Source organism: Gadus chalcogrammus, chromosome 5 (assembly GCF_026213295.1).
Source record: "Gadus chalcogrammus isolate NIFS_2021 chromosome 5, NIFS_Gcha_1.0, whole genome shotgun sequence".
Lineage (NCBI taxonomy): Eukaryota > Metazoa > Chordata > Actinopteri > Gadiformes > Gadidae > Gadus > Gadus chalcogrammus.
Genome location: NC_079416.1, coordinates 17594866 through 17610192, shown reverse-complemented (window position 1 = coordinate 17610192; position 15327 = coordinate 17594866). Strand labels below are relative to the sequence as shown.

Genomic DNA, 15327 nt, shown 5'->3' with positions numbered 1-15327 from the left:
TGCCACGCCCTTCCCCGGTATCCATGGAAACCCCTCAGCCCAAAAAAAAAACCCCAATGTTGTACAAAACCCCCCACCCTTGCTTTTGTAAGCAAAAAGTTTGAGTTCCTTGCAATCTTTCAATCTTTGAGCTGTTTTTTTGTGAGGGCAGCAACAACATAATGACTCTTCCAATCTGAGCACAAGCCGCAGTGGGGGTTGGTGTTCTTAGCTGACTGCTTCAACTGCAGTACAAACACCCCCTATGCGTTATTCCTCAATCAATTACACAATACTGAATTCACCAAAAAAAATGGATGCCACAATAAACTGCCTTTAGGCCTCATTGCCATAGCTGTTTTTTAACAAAAGCTGCAATCATGACAAACATGATTGCTTGTCGTTCATTCAGGAGAATACAAGCGTGATGCCTAGAGGTCTCTAACAGCAGTAGTTAGTGGCAAAGAAAAGTTATTTGTCAAGCATAACACAATGGAAAAAGGAGTGTTGCTATCCGATCATCATCTAAACTGCATGTGTGTGAGGGGGTTGGGAGTGCTGCAAAGGGACAGGCACATTCCTTTACACCTCATTAACAAAAAATGAGGTCAAAATCATCAAAGAAGCAGGAAAACTACAACAATGCAAATGACCAGCCGGCATGAATCACCGAGCCTTCATAAAGTGTTATGCAAAGGAAATTACTGTTCTGACCTGGAAAAAACAAAACCACAGCTTAACCATCATCTGCCATGCAAACAGAGACACACGTCGACAGACTTGCCGTAACAACACGCAGAAAGGCTAGGCAAACAAACACAAACAGGTTGAACAAGTCGGGATTTACAAGTGTTTATTTTAGAAGAGCAGGTATTTCCTTCCTTTATTGTGAGGCGGGCTTGCTCAGGCTCGTCCGACCTGCCGACAGATCCAGTCAAACAGCAGTGTTTCTCGGTCCCTACGTGTGACAACAGAGGATAGGCTTGTGGTATTTGTAAAATGGCTTGCTTTAACAGAGTAATGACGTTGCCATCTCAAGATAGCTCCTGAAATGTACTGCTTTTGCTTTGAAGACAGCTACACAGACAGCTACACATGTTCAGCAAATGATGTGCATGTACAGCAACTGGCCAGATTGTATAGTTTTAATTCTGGGGTCAAAACAAAGACGAAAAAAATCGAGTGTGTGTGTGAACAAGCGTCTGGCCTGTCGCTCCTTGTCAAACAAAGTCTCAAATCTCCCTGTTGAGAAACAATCTATACCGACACGGTCGGGTCGCCATAACATTTCCCAGAAGACAATAGCAGGAATTATGTATTAATTCACTGCATCGTTGTCAGCCTCCCAGAATTTGAGAACTGAGCGGAAACATTGTAATACAACAAAGTCCCCAGAGTCTTAGCTTACTTTAACACACACACACACACACACACACACACACACACACACACACACACACACACACACACACACACACACACACACACACACACACACACACACACACACACACACACACACACACACACACACACACACACACACACATATAAATGAGAAATAGATAATAAACTGGTGAAGGCCCAATTGCCTTTCCGGTACGTTTTTTAACGAAAGGATAACAAAATACATTAATACAATATTCAAATCAATGCACATTTCTCTTTAAAAAAATAATAAACGTACATATAAAAATATGGCAACAAGCATAAGCATTGCGGCGCTTATTCTGCTCAACAACAAGCATAACAAACTGTTTATAAACCTGGACCCATTTCACTGCTCATTCTGCTTAACAAGCATAAACAAACCCAGGTAAACCTGGAATATAAATAATACAAATAGATATTCTCGACTCTGTATGTCATCTCCTGGTTCCAGTGTTTGAAGCCATAGCCTAGTAATTGAACAGGGAAACAACCTCAAAAGCTAAATACGGACGCATTAAAGAATTTTATGTACGCACTTATTATAATCCCTCTCATCCGCAAACTGACATTCACTTCCCTCATTTACTCGGTGATTACCAATTGAACTCCATAATAATTTAATCCTGTAAATAAACAGGATATTTTGATGAAAGTACGGAGCCTACACTCGTATTCACTGGCCATACGAGGTTCAGTCTTGAACGTCTATTTCACTGACGCGATTCTCGAAGTGAATGCAGCATATTCGCATCGTAACTGATGTCGACGTCAGTTCAACAACATCTTTGCCACAGTAGTTGCAAAGGATGAAATGGGCCCCAGACTAGACCTAAAATTGAACGGCGCCTCTCCAAATCAATATCCCTAGCTGTGCCATTTTTCACCTGTGCATTTCTTCTTTACCGTCACCGCAAGTTGACCCTCATTCATTTGATAAGCGCCACCACGATGCATGATAAAGTAGTGACTCTGGCAAGTCATAGGAGCCGGGGAGTCAGTCTAGAGCGCCTGCATTATTTTGACGCCTGTGTAATAATAACATATCGCAAGAGGAAGCCATACAATATATTCCAGTATTGACAATTTGTCCCACCCCTAATCTACAATGGGGGGGGGGGGAGGGGGATCCTTCCATTCCAACAGCCTGGATTCCTTCACTTCTCGCGTCTCTGCATCAGACGTGCTAGTGTGGGGCTCCACTGTTTGGTCTGTGTGTCTGGTCCGGGAGACCCTTCATCTTGATATGTTGCATCCCTTGTGGGACAACCGTGGGCCTTTTAAAATAGCTGTTGTGTTTGGAAGCCACAGTGTTAGCTCTCGGAAGTTTGAAGAGAGGTTCGGTCAAGATGCTGCCTCGCTGACAGATAGCGTGACGAGTGACGAGAGATCAGCCTTTATCACCGCCCAGACTGTCATTAATCTCCAGCTTCCCCCCCCCCGAAAACTCCTCAACTATCGATCCGTTTCAGGGGAATTTAGACTGACGGGTTTATTGGCGGGTCAAAGTGTGTGTGTGTGTGTGTGAGACTGTCAAGAGAATGCTCCGGACGTTTATTCATGGCCGACTACAGAGACTGAATGTGTAGCAGGCTGTCGCACAGAAAGCGCGTATCAAGTAGAATGGGAGCCCAGAATGACAGTGTGAACTAGTGGCTGATTCAAACTGACAAGGCCGGGTTGCAGGCCTTTAACGTCACCACTGGTCCTGGATGCATCCCTGAGGCTGGACCCAACCCCCACACACAGAAAATAAACAGACTAAAAGAGAGAGAGAGAGAGAAGAGAGGAGAAGAGTGCAGCGAGAGCGGGCCAAGGGAAACGTCTAAAAAAGACAAAGCCAGGAAAAATGAGTAATCCTCATGGGATACGAGTCACAGATTTTCCTTCTGTGGAAAAACAAAAAGGAGTGTCATAGGAAGAAGAGCTCTCACACTCTGCAGGACAACTGCTATCACCTCTCCCTGACAGTAGGTGGGATGAACACAAAAGGAGGAAAGGGATGATGGGAGAAAACCCAGTAAGTGAAAAATGGGGAGGCAGAGAGGAGGACTTTGTTTGGGATGAGGAAGGGAGGACAAAGGAGCGAGCGAGGGACAGATGAAAAGACAAGACAGAAATAGTGGTTCAACACAAGTGTCAGGAGCTGAATAAAAATAAAGACTAGAGGAAGAGCCCCGTTCAGAAACAGCTTGAACCCGTGTCGGACTGATCTCTCTCTCACACACACACACACACACACACACACACACACACACACACACACACACACACACACACACACACACACACACACACACACACACACACACACACACACACACACACACACACACACACACACACACACACACACACACACACACACACACACACACACACACACCGGGAGGAGGGGTCAGTGACCTTCCTCTTAGCCAACCAAATGACCTCATTCACAGCCAATAGGAAATCTGTCTCGTCCTGTTCTTTTACGGCTCGTAATGTCCCCGCCGGGCACTCTGTGGCCTTGCCCGCATTTCTCCTTTTTGTTGCTTTGAGCGCACGCAAATCAATCACTTATGTGGATCGAGAAGCACATTCGCTAACGGATAGCCTTCCATGTAACGCGACGTACCCACATGCTCTCTGCCCCGTTATCCACGGTTTATTGTTCTGTATGTCCGTCTTTCCTGTGCTCCAAGAGGCCCCCTTTTGTCTGTCCAATTAAAACCCTCATCACAGTGTGAGGCAGCGTCGTCATTGTATAATCTGCCCCCCCCCCCCACCCCATCCACTGCACTAGATAAGGACACCCAGGACTTAAGCCTCACTGTAAACAAGACAGGCGTGCAGTAGCGGGCGCTACATAAAGAGCAGGCGCACACTGTTGTGTTAAACATGCAGTTACATGATAGGGTTTCGACAGTAACCGCCAGCGCCGTCGTTCTGTCGCTTGCATGTGGTACACGAGCATAAATCATGGGAAGCAAAACCAGTTACTGTTAATTATAGCGCAGCGGCAGTGACGACCGGATCAAGCGCCCTTCCTGTGATATATATCAAAATCACAAAAATCTACAAACACATGGGCGGGGGTGGGATGCTCGGAGAAATCTCTTCTGGTGAATATGGAAATGCTTCAACATAACAACACATAGGCCTACCATCACATACGGCAGTCAAATCAAACCATGTTATAAATAACAACAAGTGACACAGTGGAATAACAATCCCTGACACCCAAACCCTTACACTCAAAATCTGAGGTAAAAGATGCAATGACAGCACTTTCTACAAACGCTGGTCCAATGCATATTCCAGCGTACAAATCTCTGGCAATTCGCGTTGAACCGGTTCTGAGCATGGGGGAGGGGGTGGTGAGGACGCTAGGCACCCCATGGGATTTGGCAGAACATGCCAACGGGTCATGAACCAGCAGAGTATTGATGGAGAAGATCAGGCAGCATCTCTGCCTCTCCCCCCCCCCCCTCTCAACCCCCCCTGGGGAAGGTTACGTCCCGGCCTCCTCCCCTCGGCCCACCCACTCCCCCGCCAAGCCTCAGAAATAACACAAGCTGCTTGGGGACAGGTCAATTATTCATCCCTGATTTATCTGCCCCATGTGCGCCTAGAAAGGCAAAAGATGCCAACTGCAGTCAGCAGGGGGTCGATCTATCGAGCGTTTACGGGGAAAGACGAGAGCCACGGGACGCGCCGAGACACAGAGCTCTGAGGGCCGAAGGCTTTGGATGAAGGGAGCCATCGGAAAACGTTATGAGACAGTAAACAGGGAATGGTGCATCTCGTCAAGGCCCTCATCACAAAACACATGAAGCAAAATTCTGAATTCCTGTGGTGCCTGATGCGTAGTGTAAAAACACATTCTGTGCAAAGGACCAGAGGGGTAGGAGTACAGGTTAAACACAACACTGGGTGTTGTGCAAGTGGGCTGATGCTGCAGGTAAAAATTCCTGAGATGACTAGCCATTCCACTCCCTAGAAGCGATAAAGAGAGAACAGAAACATGCATGAGAGAAAGAATACACAGGAGACAGGCGAGCGAGAGCGAGAGCGAGAGAGAGAGAGAGAGAGAGAGAGAGCGAGAGAGAGAGAGAGAGAGAGCGGAAAGACAAGTAAGTGTTTGAGAGGATAACACCGGAGTGAAAAGGAAGAACAGATGAGTTGACACACAAAGCAAAACCAGATAAAGACAGAACGCCAAACGTTGGAGAGGAAAGGGAAGACATAAAACAAGGCGAGAGAAATAAAAAAAAACAAGCAGGGGTGGTGGGGGAAGGGACAAAACGAACAAAGCAATCTTAATAGTCTAAGGCTTGCAACAGAAAAGAAGTAGGAGATAAACAACAACAAAAAGAGTGAGTTCAAAAAACGAATAAGTAGTACCGTGTGTGTTCAGGAGCAGGGTGGGGGAGAGCTATTCTAAGCAAGAATGCAAACGGGTGGGGCCACACACACACACACACACACACACACACACACACACACACACACACACACACACACACACACACACACACACACACACACACACACACACACACACACACACACACACACACACACACACACACAAAGGTCGGGGATGGGATAGGAAAGCACAGGAAGAAGTGAACAGCAATGTCGTAACAGACCACCCCCACCCTCTTCGATGACTGAATCTGAATTAGTTGGTGCAAAGTGGACACACGTGGAAAATAACTCTCAGGCCAAAAACAGGAACAGTTCTCCTCTCTAAAGAAACGGGACAAGCGGACCCCGTGCTCCGTCGCGCTGTCTGGAGGAACAACAAGCCAGGCCACGGCCTCTGGGGGGGGATTTTCCTGTCTGAAAAGGCCTTGGCTTCCTGTCCGTGTTTTTGTTAGGATACAGGGGCAACCAAGAGATTGCAGAGCGGGGGAGGTATGGGGAATGGAACGAGCAGTGCAACTAAAAACCAAGAGCTGGCTCTTGAGTGTGTAACAAATAAGCTGCCATTAACACTGCAGTCAGCAAGGAGGAGCTGTCATGGCACATTTATTACCACCCACACAATTGATTACCCCGTATAAATATCAATATTATCTGGGTTCGCTAAAGACATGCGGCCTTCTCTCTTAGATTTTCCTATCTATGACATTTTATGTAATTAATATATATATGACATCTACCACAAGCACAGAACATTTCTATCAACACTTTAGCCCATAACCCCGTCCATGTAGGCCTTTGAGACTGCAGCCGTTGAGGAGGTAGAGGGGGTGGCGAGTAGGGGGTTTGACGGTTCGTTTTCGGTGACGGAGGCAGCGAGATAGCCAGCCAGGGTTAGGGCAGGGCAGGCAGAGCGCAGCGGTGATAAGGGGGGCCCTGCACTCGGAGGATTGAAGCAGTAGATAAGCCGCCCACGGCTGTCGGTGGACGTCTTTATCATCCGCCGGGCCAGGAACGAGGCCCAGGACTCGGGCTGGAGCCGGGCCAGAAGGAGGGGACCAGGCGACGGGGCAGAACTCTGGGCCATAGTGGGGGTGGCTCTAGTTACATTGCAATTTAGCAAATGCAGTTTTTTTTGGCAGCAAGAAATTGGCAGCCGTGTGAAAGCAGGAATGGTTTGGGCCACTAGAACTCTCCTGTCCCCCATTATATAGGGACTAAACAAGTAACTTAACCCCCCCCCCCCCCCCCTGCCTTCAACCAAAATAAGGACTAGATTCGACGGTTAACCACAGAATCGCCATTTCCTGGGCCGATCAAACAGCAGAGGACTAACAATGCAAAAAGGAAGAGGAATTGAAGGCGAAAGACAAGCCCTTTAAAAAGAGGAGACGGGACAATGACTAAGAATTAGCCTGCAAATCAGCTTCACGCCTGACAGTGGCAGCTCAGCAAAGCGGCTCACAGAATGCCTCTTAGTTAATTAAATTCCAGCTTATAAGTGGCGCCTTGGGAGAGAGAATGGCGTGTGCGTGTGCGCATGAAGGGGAAAAGAGACGGGGGGGGGGGGGGGGGGGGGGGGGGGTTACGGGTGATTTTTATCCCGCACAACAACTGGTCCCTAATGTGCATGAACGGGGGAAAGAGACGGCGGGGGTTACGGGGGGGTTTCTGGGGATTTTTATCCGGCACAACAACTCGTCCCTAACCTGTTTGCATGCATAGCTCATCTCTCCCCCGCTTACCCAGCAGCCCCTAAGCTTGTCTTCCGCGAGCGACACTCAATCTTGTTAGCCGCTAAATTGATTGCGTGTCGGAGGTTAGCACAGGTCCATCCCAGCCTCCCAGGCTGCCAGTGGGTTTTCATTCTAATATAGTCGCATACCGACCGTGATACAAACACAAAACAAAACGGAGGACAGTGTGGGTGGGGAAGGGGGGGGGGGGGGGCCTAGAGGAAAGATAAGGCACCATATACATGTGCATCCTTTGTTTCCCCTCTGCCGTTTATCAAAACCCTAATCTAGAGGATGGGGGTTCCTGGGGAGACATCGCGCACACGATGCAATCTGAGTAGGACGGCAGTCTGTCAGTCTGTCCTCTCAACTGTGACAACTCACCAGGGCGGATTAAAAACAAAAAGTTAAGTCAAAATGTTTAGGGGGGGGGGGAATACTGGAAACTGAATGCCATAACGACCAGCAAGAAGAGTTCTGGCCTTCTGCACCATGGTTTCTCCAACACTAAATCTCCAACATTAAATCCATTAAACAAACAAGGCTCAAAATTGAGTCCTGAATAAAAGGAGGGAGGGGGTTAACATGTAGGGGGGAGGGGGGGTTATGAAACTGCATCGATCAATCTGACTATTCTGTTATGCTCTGAGAGACTTCATCAGAGGATACGGGAAGGAAAAAATAAATAACCCAAGTCACTCTCTCGCTCCCTCTCTCGCCGTCTATGTCTCTCTCCCACTCTGCTACCTCACATAACAGCACTTGCACTGCACTAGTCCTGACGCTCAGCGTTATATGGTTCGTCTCCTCCTGCCAAGAGAAAATATAGCAATTTGAAGCCGCTTGTTGTCTGGCATGTGGAGCGTGGACCATAAAGACAAATAAAAAGGGGGAATAGAAATGGGGGCCTGTCAGAGGCCAGAGTGACCTTGCCTGGTCTCTCACACACACACACACACACACGCCGAGGGGGTCTAAGCCCAGGGTGTCAAGTTTTCGTTCCCCGTGGAAACAGCTGCACAGACACATGCGCGAGAGGTTGTCTCTGTGGACGGGGCGCGTCACATTCATACATGTGCAGCTGTCATGGATATACGGTTCAGGGATGGGACGTTTCGGAGAATCGGGGGTGAAAGAGAATTTCAAAACTTCTCAACCTCTACGCCGCCTGCTTTTTTGGAAGTCAACACTTACAGGTTTGACATTAGAACAAAAAGGACATTTCTAAAAAGGCGTTCAAATCACAGCGGCCACTTGCGATAGTAGGAGACCAACGTTTTTATTTTTTGTTTAACAACTGATATGCCGCCCCCCAGGATACACAGCTGCCAGCGCCGTGACAGCTTAAAGAGTGCCCTTCAATTTCGGCCCCCCTTTTAGGTTGCCCACTCACCCGTCCACCCGCTCTCACCACCTCTCCCTCAAACGGCAACAACGTTCCACTTCTTTACCATCAGTTTTTTTTTTCAAGCATCGCTCTCACCCAGCTCTCCTCAGCCTCTCAGGACCCAGACTGCGGAGCGAGACACTTGTGGACTCTGTGAAACCACCAAGTGATCTAATGGCAGGGTCAGATGAGCTCCAACTGGATTAAAGGACGCTAATAAAACTCAAAAGGGGAGGGGAAAATCGAACTGCAAAGAGGCCGTTACGGTAGTCACAGTGAAACTCCCATGTTTGCCGAAACCCTTGAACCACTGTCGTGGGCTTTATTTGCCTAACCTCTCCTCCTCCTCCTCGCACAAATATACACCATGTGGTGAACAGAGAGGGGCCTGTCGTTTTGAAAATACAGCCCAAAACACAAATTACAGCATCACCCAGTTGGTGGTCTCGCAATGGAAATAGAAAAAAAAAACGGTAACGATTAGTGCAATGATTTATAATTAATTGCGCCTTACAGTAACATAAAAGCCATTTGTACTGGGTGGAATTTATCGCACAGAGCCCATAGCTCTAGAACAGGACGTGTGAGGAAGAGAGGGAGGGGGTTTTAAATATCGCACCAGTGCTACAGCTACACCCCTCCATACGCCCTTGGAGAATACACAACCCCAGAGAGCCGCCTGCTCACAGGAAGCAGACGAGGGTCAAACTCACGCCTTGCGGACAGGGCTGCTCTCATCTCACAATCACACGAAACATTTGGCCGAGGTTTCAACTCGCCACCATGGAAACTCTGGTAAAACAATGAAGAGAGGGATGGGGGGGGGTTAAACAAAATGGTGGGTGGGGGGGAGACATGAGAGTCCTAGCTGTGGTTTCATGAAATAAATGAAAAACTGGAGAACTCCCCCTCACCTATGAGTAAGGACTCTATGCTGCAGTGAATACAGGGACACACGAATATTTTAGTCTGACTAAACATGAGGTTTTCCCACTTGGGAGTGCATATGTGCTTTGAGAGAAAAACTAACTAAATCTGTCCGCATGGCTGACTGGGAGAAAGAAGATTGAACGCAGCCTTGTTTTGGTAGTTTTACTTCAATCAAAATGACTAAAATTTTACTACAGATTTGTGCGTGTGTGGAATTATGTGGTGGGGCAGCAAACGAATGTAGCCAAAAAAAGAAAAACCGCCTTTTCTGCTAGCTCCATGAAACAAATATAAACTTAACCAACCGATTAAAAATTTGAAATATTAGATGGTGGTTTCAGGCGTCCTTATGGAATGTTTATTCGGTCAACTTCGGCAGCGATGAAACTCAATGAACCAGTATATTCGAGAATACGGTGAGTCCCTAACATAACGTGGCTAGACCCTTTATACACTATTAACATTTTGTTATGGTCCAAAACGGTGTCGAGTTTGTTCATCCTAACCAACACCTCTTGTTTTTACAATTGTAATGGTACGCATGTAATCTCTCCTGACCTGTTTTACAACTACATAATAGCGAGCCAACGCGTGCAAACAGGGAGCAAAAACAAGCCATGAGTTGCCAAACTATTCATCTTGGTTTCCGAGCTTTTTTTTAGTCTGACCTCTTATCATCCTCGCTGGAAATAAGATTCTTGTTAATTAAGGGAATTGATTCATTGCTATAAAACAATCAAGCCATGGACGTCTGCGAGGAGGATGTGGCGCTCTCTAGTGTCCCCCGCTCACTTACATAAACCTCGACTCAAACGTTACAATAAATCCGCTTACGTTCACGATACTATAAACAACAAGTAAGTTCGGGCACTAGTGCTGATCTTTGTGACCAATGTTCCAACTGCGGGTAAAGACTAAAAGAGCCCATCATCTCCATCGTGGAGCAGGCACTGGCACACGCAGTTTCGCAGGGTAGTCTGGCAACAACAACAACAACAAGAAACACGACTACTGCAACCAACAAGGAACAATAAAACGCCGTGAAACATTGTTACCCAGCTTTAGACATGTATTACTACATCATAACATCGTTCGTTTGTGATCGGGACGACTGTTCAGCCCTCACAGCCCAGTGTCCTTGTTTTGGCAAACAAGTAAGATGCATACCGATGGACTGATATTAAATTGTCCCTTAGATACCAAACTATTAAATACAGAATTACGGTCATGATAGGCTGGCCATTGCCGATCTTCCCAGTCAGTATCGACTAATTGTATCAAAATTATGTATGGGCTTTTCAGTGTCGGCAGGACTGTAGACACACTAGGTTAGCCCGAGTTCCTCGTGCAGCTGCTACCATGCAGCTAAGCTACAATGCTTCATAGTTGATGTGGAATCAGACAGAATATTGGGTGACGGAAACACACTAAAAACTACCAGAGATCCACTAAACAACTTTGTCCAACACATTGGGGCGCCGTGGCGACGGGCGTTTCCGTGTTGTTGTTTTTTTGACTTAGTTAAAGTTTGATTTCACCCTTCGTCGTCAAAGTCAAGAGGGCAAAAACAAACTGCAGAGGAACACGACTTTTGAAGAACAAACTCTTGAAATGTACTTTTCTGTCTGAGGAGGAAAAAGTCAAACCTCTAGAGACTGACTCTATTTGACTTCAACACCATGTCTGGGAAGTTTTGTCTGCATACCAACATGATTTGGGGGAGCCTATGCTAGCGTGTGTCTGCAGCCCCCCAATGCAGCAGCATGCGATCCCAGAACCGAAGCCGCTCCGAGCCGAGCTGTGGTCACGGTCCCCTCCCGTTGCCCCGCCGCTCCACGCGGCCATTTACCTTCATCGAGAAGCCTCTCCAGGTGTGTAAAAATGCCGCAGAGATTTGGCAAACTGGTCATGAGCTTCTTTTCATTCAATAACTGCATTAAATAGTCAGGGCTCGGCCTCGGTCGCTCCTTCACTTCAATCTCCCCGACCATCATCTTTGCAACGAGTGAGATCAAGCCACCACCAACAGAATCCTCTGGTACGAAAAGGAAAAAAAGGCAAAAGAAAAAACTTGCGGATCAGATCCCTCGTTCCCCCCCCACGTTTCGATCACTGTTGTTAGACCACCCTCGTATCGGAAAAATCGGGGTTGATTTATTGGCGTTTGTAGAGTGTAGAGAGGAAAAGAAACCGTTATCTCCGTCCAAAGAGTCGAAAGCCCTATACTCTCCTCTTCACAGTGCGCGCTCAGGGACGTTCGTTTCCACCACTGTAAGCGCCAGAGTATTCCACTGGAAGGGTTCGTCTTTCTCGTCGCTGATTGGCCTGAGTGACTCTTAACGGACTGGAGTGTGCGCCAATAAGGACGAAGCGTTCAACCGCGAGGGCGGTGCAATGTCGATAGTTACCAATACCAACGATCTACAGAGATTAAGACCAATTGAATGCAGGAATTCACAAATAGAAATAAAATGTGCTAACAATGTTGCGATACGTTTAGTTAATTTACCAAGCGATGACACATTTATTCCCAAACGCATCTTTTAATATCCTTGTCATCAGAATGACTCTACTTCTTGACATTGACTCTCTACTTCTTGAATCGACATTGACACTATTGGCACCAGTTGTACGCCGATACACTTTTTGAATTCTCTTTGGCATAATTCATTAATGTTTATAATTGTCAATAATAATCTTTCAGTGTCCTGTCCTTGAGAAGTCCTTCACAATTCACACTGGAGATTAACACAGAGATCAATGGGACACCTCCTCACATGCCCGCGCCAATCTTTCACCATCACTGTAGTCTAAATAAACCCAGACTTGTATGCTTTGATTTCAGCAGCTGTCGGCCAAAAGAGGCCTGGCTAAATATGAGCCCCGACCTATGGCCGTGTGTGATTGTCGTTCAGCAGCCCTCGTGTCTTAGGAAGAACGAGTAGTCCCTGAGCCTGCCATGCGAAGAGACAAACAGCTGCAGCCTGACCTTACAGATATATGAATGCCTCCACAATGTTAACACATATTAAAGTAGAACAGTTCAAGCCCCCAGCTTCGAAAATATATACAGAGTCACTTTAACAAAAGGCAAAGAGTAATTAGCATTTTAGATGATTTTGGTGAAGCAGATGGTCACACGACTAGTGTCGGCATCATGTAGGTCTATGGCACGTAGCACACACACACACGCATACTTAAAACACACACAAACGCATATGCTCAAACACACACACACACACACACACACACACACACACACACACACACACACACACACACACACACACACACACACACACACACACACACAAAACAGACACACAGACACCTAAAAACAGATGTACACATGAAGACACACACACCTTAATACTGACAGACACACAGAAAAATACACAACGAAAGACACACACACAGACGTTATATTCAGCGCTCAAACAAGTCCACACACACAGAGTTGAGAATTCATTCCTAAAAGTAATGCTAGGAAGGGCATTGGAGGTGATCAAAGCAGGGAAGCAGAACTGTTGAGAATATTTTTCTGACTATTAAAGTTGGTTGGTTGTGTTGAAGTCTATAGTTGAAAAAAATGGGTTGAAATAAATGACGAGCAGATAGATAGTGAAAATTCTCCCAGAACATTATGCAGGTTTTATAAAATTCTAGTTAATTAAAAATGTGATCACAGAACATAAAGAAGAGAACATTTAATGCAGAAAATTTTGAGGCGTTTACAAAGTCATTATCTCTATTTCAAATTATTATCCATAATATCGCTGGACTATTTGATGATTTAAATTAATTTGGGAACATTGATTTAAAAAATAAATAGAAACTTGACTTTCTACTTTCACAAAAATCATTAAATTCTTCACATGTTCGTGTTCTGTTGCTGTCTCCCTTTATTTGACCTCTTCCATGGGTCTTGAAAATCTAATTTCTTATGGTATTATTCTTAATAAGCTCAACTTTTGTGTTTGCTCTTATATTCCCAACCTAAAATAAAATAAATTAGCATTTAACCGAAGGTATCTTTATCAGCCTGGATGTTAATTTTCAACTAACTAACATAGTGTTGATTTATCTGAGCTGGGCTACATGTCGCTTCTGTTTCCTTTGACTTCCTGTCAGGGGGGAGAGGGAGGGAGGGAGGGAGGGTGTGTGTGTGTGTGTGTGAGAGAGAGTCTCTGTGTCTGTGTGTTTGTATGTGTGAGTGTGTGGGAAAGTTAAAGAGGTAGGGAGAGAGAGAGAGTGTGTTTGTGTGTGTGTGTGTGCTTATGTGTGTGGGTGTGCATATGTGCGGGTGTGTATGTATGTGCTTGTGTGACAGAGAAAGCATAGCGTCTCCCTCAGCCTGGAAGGGAACTGAACAGATAGTAATCCCCCATTGCTCCTCAAGCCCTTGTGTTGTCGTCATTTTTAATAACACGGGGTTCCATTCAAGAAATTAATCCAATTAACAGAAATCCAGATAATTAATGAACAAGCGTTTAGCTTCTTTTGAAGAGGGGCTGTGTAAGCGCACTCTCAGTGTGCTTGGGGAGCACCGTCGCCTTTCAGCTCATAGTTTTCCGGAGGAACAGACAGTCAAGGGGGCCCCTTTGGTTGGGGCCCCTGCACCTAGCCATCCCCTTGCCAGGGGCCACACGACCGCAGCCAAAGACACTGGTGGGTTGGTGAGGCAGCAAGGCAGGCTGTGATAAGAGCAATAGCTCAGGCGGAGCGGAGCTGAGGCCCACAGGCTCCGATAACACGTATCCATACGCACCAACAACAAAGCAAGCCGCCCGACTTGCCTTATTTCTTTTGAGTTACTAGTTGAGGGGCTTAGGGAACACAAGCGCGCGCGGATTCTAGGTCATTTCAATTCTGTGGAAAAATGTGGGAAACAGTGCGACGGAAAGAAATGTATGGCCTGGCAAGCACAGCACAGGCGTCACGTCGTGCGAGCGAGGCACCGCTGTCCCAATTTTTCGGTATAACTCCCCGTCACAACCCAGACAACTACACCGTTTGCATGTTTACGGTGTACGCTTGTTTTGGTCGCACATGCCCACAAACAAGTGTCTGCCTCGTTGTGGATGCACGGGAGTACACGCATGTGGCTGAATACCAGATCGCTATCATAATACTAGTAATTGCATTTGTGAGGGTTGGTGCTCAGCGATGCTCATTAATCTGTTGTTATTACGGGGATATGCGTTGTCACTGGGAGGAGGAAGGACGAGGAGATGGGAGGCGAGGGGAAGAGAGGGAAGGAGAAGAGAGAGGAGGAGATGAGAGAGGAGTAGCATGTAGGCGATGCCAACCGTCTTTGGTAAGCCCCCCCTGGTTCCCCCAAAATCACCTGTTTCCCTTGGTGGTGGTGGTGGTGGTGGCGGATCAGGTCTGGTAATCCAGTCAGCAGGCAGCTGATAGATATCACGTGATAGATGGTCTGCCCCCTCCCCCCCCCCC

General features: G+C 46.7%; 1 protein-coding gene across 5 annotated transcripts in view; it reads right to left on the bottom strand.

Annotated features, from left to right (window-relative positions):
• The window catches only part of qkia (QKI, KH domain containing, RNA binding a), a 71194-nt gene extending 59042 nt beyond the window's left edge, over positions 1–12152 (bottom strand). For all 5 annotated transcript variants that reach the window (XM_056590216.1, XM_056590217.1, XM_056590213.1 and 2 more), the window contains exon 1: positions 11720–12152. In XM_056590216.1, coding sequence (XP_056446191.1) covers positions 11720–11864 — 145 coding nt within the window. In that variant the 5' untranslated portion in view covers positions 11865–12152. The remainder of the gene's footprint in view (positions 1–11719) is intronic.
• Between the last annotated feature and the right edge of the window lie 3175 nt (positions 12153–15327).